Here is a 14,677-nt window from a genome sequence, read left to right as displayed (position 1 = left end):
GCAAATACCATTACTCTTTTCCTTCTGGCTTTCCTTTCTCTAGTTTGAAAAGCAAAGCCCCTTAGTTTACACTTCGTCTTCCAGTAACAACAGTTCGATCCCAAAAGAGTGACTTTTTTGTCAGTTTCCTACAGGTTATAGGTCAGGACGGTTGGAATTTTTCTTGCATAGTTTTCAGTGATTGCATATTGGCTAACTACTTTTTAAGTTAAAAAAATCTTTTAAAAAACAAATATAATTAAACCATAGCAATCTTATTTATTCTTTCATGAAATCTTCCTAATGTAACATCACGGAAGCCTAACTGTAATTTCTCCTAAAGAGAAAATTAATTTCCAGAGATTATGTAGTGCAACTGGTTAACTTGTAGGAAAGAGACAACACACTAATGTGACTTCACCATCCAAATATGGAAAATGTGTTTTGGGTACCCAGTTAATAAAACATATCCATGGTCTGTAATGTCCTTCCTGCTTTACATCCAGAACTCTATGATTCTAGTTGAAGAGAATGGAATCAGGATCTTGGTTCGCCATCTGTGCTATATGCTTTAACACATCCTTTTTGGTAATGATTCCAAGCAATCGCCTAAAAGACAAACACAGTACAACAAAACAAAAATAAATCTGTAGTTAAAATAGCATTCTCAAAGGTGATACTTGTCCTCCTCAGTCCTCTTCAACTTTGTCTTTGATCACTAGCTGCCCTTTCAGTATGAGATCACAGGAGTAGGACATGTGCCCCAGGCCAATAGGATGATGTGTGGGTTCCTAAATGTATGCAAGTGTTTCTACCTCTAGGTCTCAGACCCTGCGATTTCCTCTGGTTTAAATACTCTTCGCTACATATCTGAATCTTATCTACTGCAGCCCAGTTCAAACGCCCCTATTCCAGAGCACCTTCCCTGATTCTATGAGCCAGTAGGAACTCTGCCCTCCTCACAGCAACAGCATACACATTCTTTGCAAGCCTCCTCAGTGGCACTTGTCCTCTTTGCTATTGTACTATAACCACTGCTAGGTTCTTGCCTTCCTTAAAACACTGCATGCTCCTTGAGGGCACAGAAGGGTCTTATTCATTTTTGTGTCTCCCTGGAATCTAGTGGAGTACCTTCTTACATGGATCAGGGATTCAGTAGATGTTGAATGAACCAGTTAGGGAACTCTCCTTACTGATTTAAATCCTGCAAGGCATCTGTTACACCATTTAGAAATTTCAGAGGTGAAATTCTTATATAATTGCTGGATTAACGTAGCATGTTTGGGAAAAAAATCCACCCCTCTCCTCAACCTCCTTTCTTTTCCAATAAAAATAGAAGGGTTCCCTTTACTGGATAAGAACTATCCCAGGAAGGAAAGAGCCATGGGCCTGTGAGTCGAAGACTTGTGTTTAAAGCCTTTCTCTACTATTTATTAGCTGGGGAACTTTGTATAAATCTCACCTCACTGAAACTTGGTTTTCTCATCCTCAAGTAATAATAAGGAGATTGTAGGGAACAAACACCCAGCAAATACACTATTACCTGATGCTACTGTAATTTCAGTGCTGCTTATGCACAAAACACAGCTGTTTCCTTTGTCAGGGAGGAACTGAGTTATTTATAATATGCAACCAGCAGTTCACATCTCTCAAACACATGTTCTTTCCCAAACTCCCTTTACATTAATTATGATTTAAAAAGCCTATCCACTTTCATCTCAGAGCTTCAAAAAGTCCTAAAAGTGCTACTAATGTTCATTTAAACTGGGTTCTACTTCTTTCTACTTCTCTCTCTGCATTCTCTTTTCTCCTACAATCCAATTTGACTTCACTCAAGACTTCTTACCCGTTGTGTGTAACCAGGCACTGCCGCAGTCCCAGCTTTCGGAAAATATCCACTACGATCTCCATGGGTGTAAGGTCAGTCACAGTGAAGGGGCTGAGATCAAGGATGTTCCGAAGCTTTAGAGTGGGTGGAGTGTATGGTGGCAACGGAGGAGAATGCTCCGTGAAATAAATGATGGAAGTGCTAACAACCCCATCCTGTTTCTTTCGAGCATTTTCTATTCAAATAGAAGGAAAACACAAATTGAAGACGGGCGTGCTAGTTCTATCCTTCTAGCTCCTAACCAGTCCCCCCTTCCCTGTCTTGCCCCATTTCATGCATATTTATTGAGTTCCACAGCGGTTTCCACTATCCCCTTTCTGAAATCCTTACCAATTGAAATAATGAGATCTCTTCGGAGGACAAAGCCCACAAGTCTTTGGGACTCCCGGGATACTACCACTGGGAAGCCACTGTAAGTGGTTTCACTGATTATGGTCTCTACATCTTCCACAGTCATACTGTCCTGAGTAAGGACAGTCAACAAAGGATCATTTCTCCGGGGTTTCATCACATCCATTGCCAGGGTCTTATGAGCAAACTCTTCTTTGGCTTCAAGAAAGGGGTATCCATTGAGACGGATGTGGGCATCATAGATGCCCTCCCGCCCAAGAGCATCTGCCACCCACTTGCTTGTCATGGCTGCAGCCATCAGAGGCACGATGTATTCTAAGCCACCAGTCAGTTCAAACATTATGACAACAAGAGAAACAGTCATCCGAGTCACCCCACCTGCAAAGAAATAGACACAGTCTACTCAGGTAGGCAAAATACAGGATTCTTACAATTATGGGCCTTTCCAGGAAAAGCTGACCTACCAGAAACAATGAGGTCTCACCTACAACTGTGCAGACCCCAGAGATTGCAAGAAAGCAAGGTTACAATGGACACGATTCAGAGTTCTCAAAATAACATCTACAAGAAGGCTTCTGTTTTTCTTTTCTTTTTTCTCTTTCTTTTTTTGAGACGGGTTTTGTGCTCTGTCACCCAGGCTAGAGTGCACTGGCATTATCACTACTAACTGCAACCTCCATCTCCCAGGCTTAAGTGATCCTCCCACCTCAACCTCCTGAGTAGCTGAGACTACAGGCACGTGCCACCACACCTAACTAACTTTTTATTTTTTGTCGAGCTGGGGTTTCACTATGTTGCCCAGGCTGGTCTTAAACTCCTAACCTCAAGTGATCCTCCCACTTCTGCCTCCTAAGTAGCTAGGATTACAGGTGTGAGCTACCACGTCCAGTCCAAGATGTCTTCGTGTTTCTTTGTTCTTTCATTTTTCTGTTGCTTCTTTTCCGTAATTAGAAAATACATGCCCATTGTGGAAAATCCAGAAAATATAAAAGAAAGTCATTATCTATTAGCTCACTGCTGATAAATAAGCAGAGTAAAAATTTTGAATGACTTTTTCAAGTTTTTTTCTATGCAAAAACATATGTTTTTTAATGAGTGAGCTCACATTATATGTTTAATTTTCTGCCATGTTTCCCTCTCTACTTTATGTTGGGAACATTTTGCATATTATTACAAATTTATATAACATCATATTTTAAGATGTTAAACATATTAACATTATATTTTAAGATGTTAAGCATATTAACATCACATTTAAAGGCTGCATTGTGTAACATCATATGGATGTACCATAATTCATTTAACCAGTCCCTCAAGTGCAAATTTAGGTTGATTCTAATTTTTTGCTCTTATACTATGATATATATTCTTGTGCAGATATCTTTGTCCAAATTTCTGATTATTTCCCCAGTATGAGAGAGTAGAATTCCTTTTCTTTTTTATTATGATTTTAATTTTTATTTTTTTTAGTTTCCTCATCTGTATACCAGATGCTTTCTTAATGTGCTTGGAAAATGGCAAACCTAACTGGAAAGGGATGGGCATTTAAATTCTCCTACAGTCAATTGTGTTTAATAAACTCTTCTGTTGTATGTCACCTGTGTAGCAACTTGAAATTAATGCAAACACTGCTCACCTAAGCAGGCTGCAGCCCCAACCATTGCATAAAGGCCGGGAGTGATGCAATCAGCTCCCTGACTACACCAGCTATTGAAGACGGTCCATTCCTGGTGGTAATAAGCCAGTTGTTCCATTCCTACTCCTAGAAGTCGACCTGCTATAGCACCAACAGCCATGCTAGGGATAAAGAGGCCAGAAGGGATCTGCAAAGAGAAAGCAATAGATGGTTAGTGAGAAATGATGTGATTACTTGGCACATGGTAAGGGCTGGAGGACTGACCCTCTGCAAAGCAAACAGGCCAATGACAATTTAACTATGCACTATGCTAGCAAGTGGCTGTAAAGATTTGTGTAACACTACAAGGACTAGAGGTTCTCTGGGACGTGCAGGCAAGGACGACTGCAAAGAAGCTTACCCTGATTCGGGGTCCATCAGGCAAGAGCCTGAACTCTCCAGACCAACACAGAACTGGAGGCAGAAATTAGGCCTTTCCCAAAGAAAAAGGAAAATAGATGGAGTTTCTCATATATGCAGACATTTCCACCAATTTTGAATTCTTATCAACAATGACTACCCTTTATTGAGTACCTACCATGTTCTATGCTGGACGCTCTACATGCAAGATTCATGGGTTCTTTATAACCCCAGGAGGCAGGCATTATTATTCCCAAATGCCAAAGAACCTAAGGTTCAGAGAGGTTAAGTAACCCACCCAAGGTCAAGATTTAGTAAAGACTGGTGCTGGGATTTAAATGGAATGCTCATAACCATGCTCATTATTGAATCTTAGCCCATTGCTCACACAAAAAGGATATAACACATGAGGTTTCAGTCTATTTTGTAACAGTAACAAGAAAGATTAAACAATTAAAAATTTTTAATGAGATCATGACTATGGTTACATGATTAACCAAAAATGGAAAGCTCATCTATCTCCCCACTCTTTTTCTTGACTCCTAGGATACTATAGTAAATTCTTAATATTCTGTACTGAGAGAGGGAAATGATGATAAGGATAACCAAAACAGCAGATTCTTTTAAAATAGCCTATGTTTGATTTTGGAATGCATTTGAATCTGGTGTTCTGATGGTTTACAAATTCCCTTTAAGTGAAAGAATGCAGGCATGAGGTGAAAATTAACTCAAGAAGCACTGCAAAACTTCTCAGGGTCTCCATCCCTTCCCTGTATTGAGGGGATGGATGGCGTCATCTTAGAGATTACAGTAATGCCTAAACTGAGTTGCTATCTCTTCTGGCTTGAATCTCCATTTATCTAGAGAATAGAGGAAAATAACTTGGTAGTTAGGGTGCTAAAGAAAAGAAAGAAACAAACGAAAACCTAGAAAGGAGGAGGAAAATACCTTAACAGATTTTCTTTTCTGGCTTCTTCTGAAACATGGAAATGGTAACAGGTACCGAAAGTAAAATGTGCCAGCCTGATGTCCACTTTTGATAGCTTAAATATTAACTAAGGATCACCTGTGAAGTGGATCCCACTTCTTGACAATTGAACATTGATACCACTGTAAAAACTATATTTAGCTATATATTGGGTTGAACCACAGGAAATTGCCATTTTAGCAGTCAAAATGGTCGAATCCCAGCAACTTCTTTGGTTCAATCAATATTGTGCTTTATTGGTAAACTCTAAAGCCACCCTATAAGGAGTAACACTGTGCTGGTCAGATATCATTTTAATATGAAATGTACTGGAATAAATACTTCACCATCGTTTTTGAGGGGCAAAATATGTTTTCCACAGAAAAGGAGCAAACATTCTTCCTAAAATTTCATCACTGAGGCTGGCATTTGGACAACTCAAGGCTTTGACAATTTGAGATACAGGTACAATTATCTAGCAAATTATGAGAACGTGTGGGGTAAAAGAGGCTTTGGGGGTGGGGGAATAATGTGAGGGGGATTTGAAAGCACCATATGAGGTATCAGGATTGTATGATACCTGGGCTCTGCCCTCCAAAACCCACAGCTACGCATGCGGCCACTGAGTCCCAAAAGAATTCCTCACCTTCATGCCGAAGGTGAATACAGTAATGACAATTTTCAGTATGAGTGTTAAAGCCAGCTGCCACATTGCACTGTAGACTCCCACGCCAGCCGGTCTGTCAGGCAGTTCACCCCCCTTGCTTGTGTTGAAACGGTTCTCGTAATCACAGAGCTTGGAGGAGTCCAGAAGGCCACAGTCATTAAACAGCTCAGAAATGAGCTCACTTGTGCTCATCCGAGTGTATTCATTGGGGAAAGCCAGGATGGCAGTGATGGCTGTCACGACGAGTACCTCTATGACAGGATACTTGCCCAACTGGGTGGTCTTTCGCTTCCGACACCAGGCAATGTTTGTGCGGATAAACAGCGCTCCCCACAGACCACCAAATATGCCCAGCAAAATGAATGGCACGAGCTCAAAGAGATGCCATGGGGTGTGAAACTCCACATAAAATAGTACCAGGCGGCTGTTCCCAAATGGATTGATGGAGCGTAGAGTGAATGCTGCCACCAAGGCAGCAAAGAATGAACGCCACAATGTTTTGAGGGGAAAATAGTAGCTGACCTAGAAGAAAGAAGGTGAGAAAGCAAACTCAGTCAATACGCAGAAACTATTTCAGGTGAAATGTTGTGCTGCAGGCATGAGAGTCAACTAATGGATGAAAACTGCCCACTGGATTTCTAGTCACATGGTAAAGCACCAAGCTGGGGAGAGCGCTCAGGGACTGGGATATACACAGATATCATACATTATGTACAAAATTACTGCTCTGCAATGTACAAAATTCCTGACACAAAAGCATGCACATGCTGTACAATGAAAAGTTGTTACCTCTTCAAGGCTGAATAATACTCCACCTATAGGTGCTCCAAAGGCTACAGATACACCAGCTGCTGCTGCAGCCGACAAGACCTACAATCCGAAACTCAGAATTAGTGACAGAATAATGCTGCTTTCCTCAATCACTCAATCACATTTTTAGAAGAAATGTTAGTAGTTACTGAACATTTAAAAATACCTTTATATGCTCCATATCATCAAAAACAAAATTCAAACACTGTATGCTGAATTTTGAATACACATGCATAGTTCACATGCTTGACCAGGTAAGAGGACCTTTCCTTTGTAATTCATTTAGCCATGTGCTTTATTCTAAATTATGACCCCCCCGCCATCTCCCATACTCCCAATTCAGTAACTGCATTTGAATTTCTAGGCCTATTTGTTCACCATCTAAATGATGTACCTACAGTGATGTATTTATTTATATAGCACTTTGTAAAGGAATGCTTTTTAAATGAGATGTTCAAGAAGGCTCTAATGACATAAAACTGAAGTCACAATTGGTTCACAGTTATTCAGCAGCTGCAAGTATTCATGCAATAGGTATTTAGAGTCTCCTGTACCGTGTGTCCTACTCCATGCCCAATAACCTATGGACACAGAAATAGGGAGGTGACTAGATTTTTAAGAGAAGACTTAAGATATCGCAAGGAAAGGGACTAGGAGAGAGTGGGAGAGGAAGAAGGAGCCAAAGGGAAAAAGTGATAAAGAGAGAAAGAGAACAGTGATACTTAGAGACCTCCACCTCTGTGTAGGTGTGTATGTACATGTAAAATGTACATGACAAACACTAACAATGGCAAACAAACCAAAATTAACAGATGGACCAAGTCCTTTCATTGGATTCTGGTTGCTATGGAGAGAGATGATTTGAAGAAGTAAAGAAATATTTTAGAGAAAGTTGAACAAAATTATGAGTTTTGAAGAATAAAAAGGTCCTTGGCAAAATAAGCATATAGGATTATCTGGGAGAGTAGGATGGCTCAGGAAAATGGTGGGGAGGAAAGAGTGGAGTCTCTGGCACTAGCTGTAAGGGCTTTGAAATTCCTAGCTACAATGGCTTTCATTTAAGAAAGATGAGGACAGCCAACATGCAACTTGAGAAAGGGGATTTCAGTGACTATGTTTAGGACGAATTAAGAGACAGAAAGAATCGGGGTGGCTAGTTTGTTTTAATTTTATATTGTAGAGTGGAGTCGGTCTACATCCTTCTTTCTCAAGTCTGTTTTACTCTCAACCATCTGCCCACTTTGACAAGGCCATAAGACAAAAAAGTTTGCCACAAATGATGAAAGCAACAGGAAAAAATAACTGGAAAGTCTAAATAAGTGCTAGAAAGTAAATTTAAGATTCAAATACTAGCTGGTTGTGGTGGCTCATGCCTGTAATCCCAGCACTTTGGGAGGCTGAGGCAGGAGGATCACTTGAGCCCAGGAATTCAACACTAGCCTGGGCAACATGGCAAAACCCAGTCTCCACAAAAAACTTCACAAAATCAGCTGAGTATAATGGCATGTGCCTGTAGTCTTAGCTACTCGAGAGGCTGAGGAGAATTGCTCAAGCCCAGGTGATGGAGGTTGCAGTGAACTGAGATCACACTACTGCATTCTAGCTTGGCCAAAAGACTGACACCCTGTCTCAAATAAAAAAAACAAACAAAAAAAGATTCAAATACTGTCATGCACCACATAACAATGTTTCAGTCAATGACGGACCACATACAACATGGTGGCCCCATAAAATTATATTATATTTTTACTGTACTTTTTCTATGTTTAGATGCACACATATTTACCATTGTGTTATAATTGCTCACAATATTCAGTATAGTCACATGCTGTACATGTTTGTAGCCTAGGAGCCATAGGCTATATAATAAAGCCTAGGTGTGTAGTACGCTAGACCATCTAAGTTTGTGTAAGTTCAATATATAATGCTTGCACAGTGACGAAATCTCCTAACAATGCAATTTCTCATAACGTATCCCTGTCACTGAGACATGACTGTATTCATACGAGTCTAGCTGGAGAAATATATGGCATCTGTACAGAGAAACAGCCAAATCGAATTCCCCTCTTATTTTATTAGAAACTATTTGAACAAAAATGCCAATTTTCAGAATGAAAGTCCCCAGCAATCTGTAGTTTCAAATTCACCTTCATCCATGCAAAACCAGCAATAATCACCACTTCACTCTTAACCATTATAATATATATTTTTAAAATTTCAAACACAGAAAAGGTGAAAGAATAGCACAAAGAATTCCTATATATCTTCATGTAGATTCTGTAATTGCTACCATTATTGCATTTGTTTTATGATTCTATTTTTTTCTGAAGAATTGGAATTTCACTCAGAAAAGTCAGTTGCACATATAAGGCTCATGTACCCTGAAATGCTTCAGTGCATGTAGGATATAAATGTTTTTATGTCCTAAAAGCAAAGACAGTCTCTTCCATAATCACAGCTCAATGATCAAAATAGGAAATTTACACTAATAACTGTTATTTGATCTATAAATCTCATTCAAATTTCATAACTGTTCTAATAAAGCCCTTCTAGAAAAAAAATGTTTTCTCAACTCTTCCCTTCTGTTGAATGTCATTCCCATTTAACAACCTCACCAATTTAACACTGCCTTTAAGTCCCTCTACCGCGTGACAGGTAGTTAAACAATCTACTTATATTTCCCCATCTTCTCTCCTGCTAGCTTTCCTCTCCTTTCTAATGGTGCCAGGACCTTTCTCCCTCGAACCAACAAAATTTATTCTATATTTGAAATCTCAATATCTTTGAGTTTCCTTCTGGGTCTTGTGGTTAATTTTTTTTTTCTTTTTTGGTTTTCATAAGAAATCATTAGGTTCCTGTTTTGTGAAAAATCCTTTTAAATGAAATGATCTTGGTCTTGACCCATTCCATATGTGACTTCTTTGTAATTCAAAGAAAATAAAGCAAGAGCCATTATTTTCTTAGGCCCTTAATTATAGCAAGAAAAAAGTAAACCAATGACTTGGAACTTTTTTTAAAAAAAGTCCTTCCTCCTCAAAACAGCATACATTAACAACTGCATAAACATGACAGCCACTACAGAGCTGCCGTGGCAGGACTAATTTAGCTGGGCTGAAACGAAAGGTAGAGAGAGGTCCAATACAGAGAGAAACTAATTCAAGTATAGTGTTAGATAGAAATAGAAGGTGAAAAAAACGACATCTGAAACATACACTGCACTTATATGTACTACTCCATAGCAATAAACAACTTATTTTAAAATCTATTCTTTCTGTAACTTATTTTGTAAGAGAAGCAATATATACTTAAATAGATTACATACAATAAAATCCTTACTTCTCCTTCACTACCCCTCACTCTCCCACTCACCATAGATAAAACATTTTTAACAGTTTGGAGTAGGCCAGGCATGGTGTCTCATGCCTGTAATCCCAGCACTTTGGGAGACTGAGGCAGGAGGATTGCTTGAGCGCAGGAGTTCGAGACCAGCCTGGGCAACATAGTGAAACCCCGTCTCTACAAAAAATACAAAAATTAGCTGGGTTTAGTGGTGCATGCCTGTAGTTTCAGCTACTCTGGAGACTGAGGTGGGAGGATCATCTGAGCTAGGGAGGTCAAGGCTGCAGTGAGCCGTGATCATGCCACTGCACTGCAGTCTGGGTGACAGAGTGAGACCCTGTCTCAAAAAAAAAGGTAAAACCAGTTTGGGGTAAAAACACTTTCCAGACATTTTCTATCAATAAGTGCATGTACACTTTTAAAAAATATGAATTATATTACATACATTATTCAGAAACTGGCTTTTAAAATCTAATGGTGTTTCATAGCCAGAATTCCAAGTCAATATATATAAGGTTGTCTCATTTAATGGTTGCAAAGTATTCTACAGTATGAACAGAATAGTATTTATTAGATCAGTTCCCTATTGATGGACATTTTTGTTGCTTCAGTTTTTTACTATGTTGACAGATGCTGCACTATCCTTACACACCTTTGTGCACACACATGCTAGGATGTCTGTAGGATAAATTCCTACAAGTGGAATTGCTAGGTCAAAGGGTGTTTGCATTAACATTGGTAGAACCCTCAAATTCTCACCCCCTAAGATTGTATCATTTATGCTCACAACCAAAAAGAAACTATTAAGGCCGTTCATTATTACCTCTCTGCGCTTGGCTTCATTCTTCCTGTATTTGTTGAAGCAGTGGCACAGGATGTTCCCACAGCAGCAAGCCACGTGCACTAGAGGGCCCTCTTTGCCCAGGCTCAAGCCAGACGACACTGCCAGCACCAAGGTGATGGTTTTGATAACCAGAGTCCACTTACCCAAATAGCCCCTAATAATGAAACCACTCAAGATAGTTTTTATCTGCAGGTTAAACACAGAAAGATTGAATATAGACTAAGGAAGTCAACAAGGCTAAGAAGCAAAAATCTGGACCTCATTATAGAAACTGCACCTTTTGAATAAGTGACATATAAATGCTTGACCTACAGTGATCCCTGTTTGGAAGGGAGCCCAGGAGCCCAAGAAAGCAAGAACTGTTCTTTAAGCTTTCATGTTCCCCCTCTTTTTAGGGGGAGGGGAGTGATAGCTGGGCAAGGATGTATTGTAAGTATGAGAGTGTGCATATATGAAGGAGGAGCTGGAGAGGGAGGGATAGGTGTTTTCCTCGTGTTACAACGTGGTAGCCCAAGAGGCATGTTTTGAGAGGACAAGGCTAATGTCCCTGAAACAACCTTAAAGGTTAGGTATAGTCTTGATTCCCTGGCTTAAAAAAAAATTGTGACTTATTACCTGGTCAGGAAACAGGGAAGGGCAAAGTCATCCTGGTAACCTAAGTCTCAGTATCTTCAGTCACTGTCAAACAATCTAAGCCAAAAGTAGTTAGAAACAGGGTTTTAACCATCCCATGTAGCCTAAATCGTATTGTGGGAAAGGTGCCAAATGATTTTCTTTCTTTTGCCCTGAAAAAGCTGACAATAACACTGCTTTTTCAGGTCAGAATCTTGGGATATACTCTGGAAGCTTTTTGGATAGGGAACAGGGGAAGTTTTCCAGAGCCTGGCTCAACAGGAACCCTCAGGAGGGTAAGAATCAACTCCCTTTAATTTCCAGGTAGCCCAGGCTGAGAGGGACTTGTGGAAAGACCTAGGTCTTAGATGGCCTCAGGATCTGATCCTGTTTAACATTCATCAAATTGTGGTATGTGCTGGAATACATATTAAGAGATTTTAACCAAAAAGTATTCGTACTGTAACCATTTATAAACCATTTTAAGAGACTCACCTCAGGGATTCCAGAGCCACAGGCATAAGGCGCAAACACCTTGACAAGAGATACGGCAAGGAAGGCAAATAGGAGAGCCCAGAGGACGTACATGAAATAATTGACTATGTAGGCAAAGGCTCCCTGGAACAGGGGGAAAAAGAAGCTTGTTTTAGCCTAGACAGCTTCAGTGAGACATGCAGCTCTTCTGAGTAATGTTTTTTCAGGAAAAAAAGTCCAAAAAAAAACACACCAAGATTAAATTGTTCAATACTTTTCTTTCTGAGTTGTCAACTACTGAAACACTGTCAGGCCACTTAGTACTGAAAATGAGATGCTTTGCTACACCCAAAGGAAATTTACCATGGATTCTAAGGATGAACAAGGAAAAGAGCAAACTGAAAACCCTGAAACAAAATTCTCTTTCTATATGACTGCTTTGATGAGTTTTGTAGTCAAATATATATGATTCCATGTCATTTTACCAAGAGTCTTAAGAGCACCCCCCCCCCCCCCCGCCAGCTTTTTTGGAATGGCTGAACCTTGGCTTCACATCTGAAGTGAAGAGCAGATCTAAAGTTCCACTAAATTCACCTTTGGCTACCTACCTTGGTGTCAAATTCTCATAGTTTATAGTAACAAAATTTTGGGTGTTTGGCTTTTTTCTTTGCTTTTTAAAATTTTTTTATTATATGTATTTAAGGTGTACAACATGATGTTTTTTATATATATACACATAGTGAAATTGTTAATACATTGAAATAAACTTACATGCATATCACCTTCCATAGTTACCTTTCTTTGTATGTGTGGTAAGAGCATCTAAAATCTACTCTTAGCAAATTTTTAGTATATAGCATTATTAACCCTACTGTACATTAGCTCTCTAGACTTATTCACCCTACCTCACTGCAAATTTGTACCCTTTGGTCCACTTCTCCCCATTTCCTCCTCCTGCATGCCCCAGGTAACCACCATTCTGCTCTCTGGTTCTGTTTACTCAACTTTCTTTTTTAGAGTCCATATATAACTACATCTTCAAGAAAATTTTGGTACCACAGACTCAGGAACAACCATATAAGTAGAAAGTTTCGGACCCTGGTGGTACCAGATATAAATAAATAAAATGGAAACAACTATTTTTTAAAATGGAAAGAATATACGTTTTGAGACTATTCCCCTGTGATAAATGAAGCATGCCACAAAAGAAATCTAGCTTTGACCAGCAGGAAAGATTCATCCATATTAAAGGGCCTGCAAATAGTCATGTCTTACAAAAAAAGCAATTTTGATTAGGAAGTTATGCTTGCTGGTAGAAATATTAGGAATTGCAACTCACTCAACTTACATAAAATACAAAACCCAATGGACTTTTGACTTTTCAAAACACAAAACACTATTAAAGTAACTCACTGACCTAGACAAAGAGAACCAGAATGCTCAGGTTTTTTCTGAGTTGTAAATTTGACACAGGTTTTCCGTTATCTTAGGCCCTCAGAGGAACACATGATTGCTATTTCTTTGCCTTTCCAATGTAGCTAAGGAGGAAGAAGACTGCAGAGGTAGGAAACAAAGAGGGTAAGGGAGTGAAAGGAAAAGTAACTCAAACTGGCCAGAGGCAGAGACCAGGAGGCCAATTTACTGGCATTTGGAGAAGGCTTCTTAAAACCTAGAGGAGGCCGAGGCGGGCGGATCACGAGGTCAAGAGATCAAGACCATCCTGGCTAACATGGTGAAACCCTGTCTCTACTAAAAATACAAAAAAATTAGCCGGGCGTGGTAGCGGGTGCCTGTAGTCCCAGCTACTTGGGAGGCTGAGGCAGGGGAATGGCATGAATCCGGGAGGCGGAGCTTGCAGTGAGATGAGATCGCACCACTGCACTCCAGCCTGGGTGACAGAGTGAGACACCGTCTCAAAAAACAAACAAACAAACAAAAACCAAAACCTAGAGGACTCTTTCCCCAGGGAAGGATTTCGTTCATAAAAAGAAGAGCCAGAGAAATTTGTCACTACAGCAAATCTCAAGCTCCAGTTTGAAAGTAACTGTTGGAATGCTTACACACATACAGCTATAAAGGGGCAGCATGAGGCAGCCCTGCAGTGATAGAACAGTTCTAAATCTTGACTGTGGTGGTGGTCAAACAAATGTCCACATGGGATAAAATGGCAATGAACTACATGCATGCACACATACACACACACACAAATACATACATAAATCAATGTGTGTAAAACTGGTGAACTAAAGCCTGTGGATTGTACCTATGTCCATTTCCTGGTTTTGCTATGGTACTACAGTTATGCAAGCTGTTGCCATTGAGGGAGGGAAGGCTGGGGGAAGGGTACTGAGGACCTCCTTGTACATTGTTTTGCAACTTCCTATGAATCTGTAATTACTTTTTTGTGTGTGTGTGTGTGACAGGATCTCACTCCATTGCCCAGGTTGGAGTGCAGTGGCACTATCATTGCTCACTACAGCCTGGATCTCCTGGGTTCAGGGAATCCTCCCACCTCACCTTCTGAGTAGCTGGGACTATAGGTGGTTGCTACCATGCCCAGTTTTTTTATTTTTAGACACAGGGGTCTCGCTATATTGCCCAGGCTGGCCTCAAACTCCTGGCCCTGAGGGATCCTCCCTCCTCAGCCTCCCAAAGTGCTGGGATTACAGGCATGAGGCACACTTCACTCAGTCCTTCGAGGAGAGGATTTG

At 40.1% G+C, this 14,677-nt stretch overlaps 1 protein-coding gene across 1 annotated transcript in view; it reads right to left on the bottom strand.

Annotated features, from left to right (window-relative positions):
• Positions 1 to 431: 431 nt before the first annotated feature.
• Positions 432 to 14,677, bottom strand: part of CLCN5 (chloride voltage-gated channel 5) — a 167,416-nt gene continuing 153,170 nt past the window's right edge. The window contains exons 8-15 of the mRNA XM_032756956.2: positions 11,988 to 12,110; positions 10,860 to 11,066; positions 6,677 to 6,757; positions 5,867 to 6,409; positions 3,855 to 4,041; positions 2,198 to 2,596; positions 1,826 to 2,042; positions 432 to 588 (exon numbers count right to left, since the gene is read on the bottom strand). Of these exons, the coding sequence (XP_032612847.1) occupies positions 498 to 588; positions 1,826 to 2,042; positions 2,198 to 2,596; positions 3,855 to 4,041; positions 5,867 to 6,409; positions 6,677 to 6,757; positions 10,860 to 11,066; positions 11,988 to 12,110 (1,848 nt within the window). The 3' untranslated portion in view covers positions 432 to 497. The remainder of the gene's footprint in view (positions 589 to 1,825; positions 2,043 to 2,197; positions 2,597 to 3,854; positions 4,042 to 5,866; positions 6,410 to 6,676; positions 6,758 to 10,859; positions 11,067 to 11,987; positions 12,111 to 14,677) is intronic.

Source organism: Hylobates moloch, unplaced genomic scaffold, assembly GCF_009828535.3.
Source record: "Hylobates moloch isolate HMO894 unplaced genomic scaffold, HMol_V3 SCAFFOLD_7, whole genome shotgun sequence".
NCBI classification, from domain to species: Eukaryota; Metazoa; Chordata; class Mammalia; order Primates; family Hylobatidae; genus Hylobates; species Hylobates moloch.
Note: the sequence above shows the minus strand (reverse complement) of the source record. Positions and strands in the feature narration are given on the sequence as shown.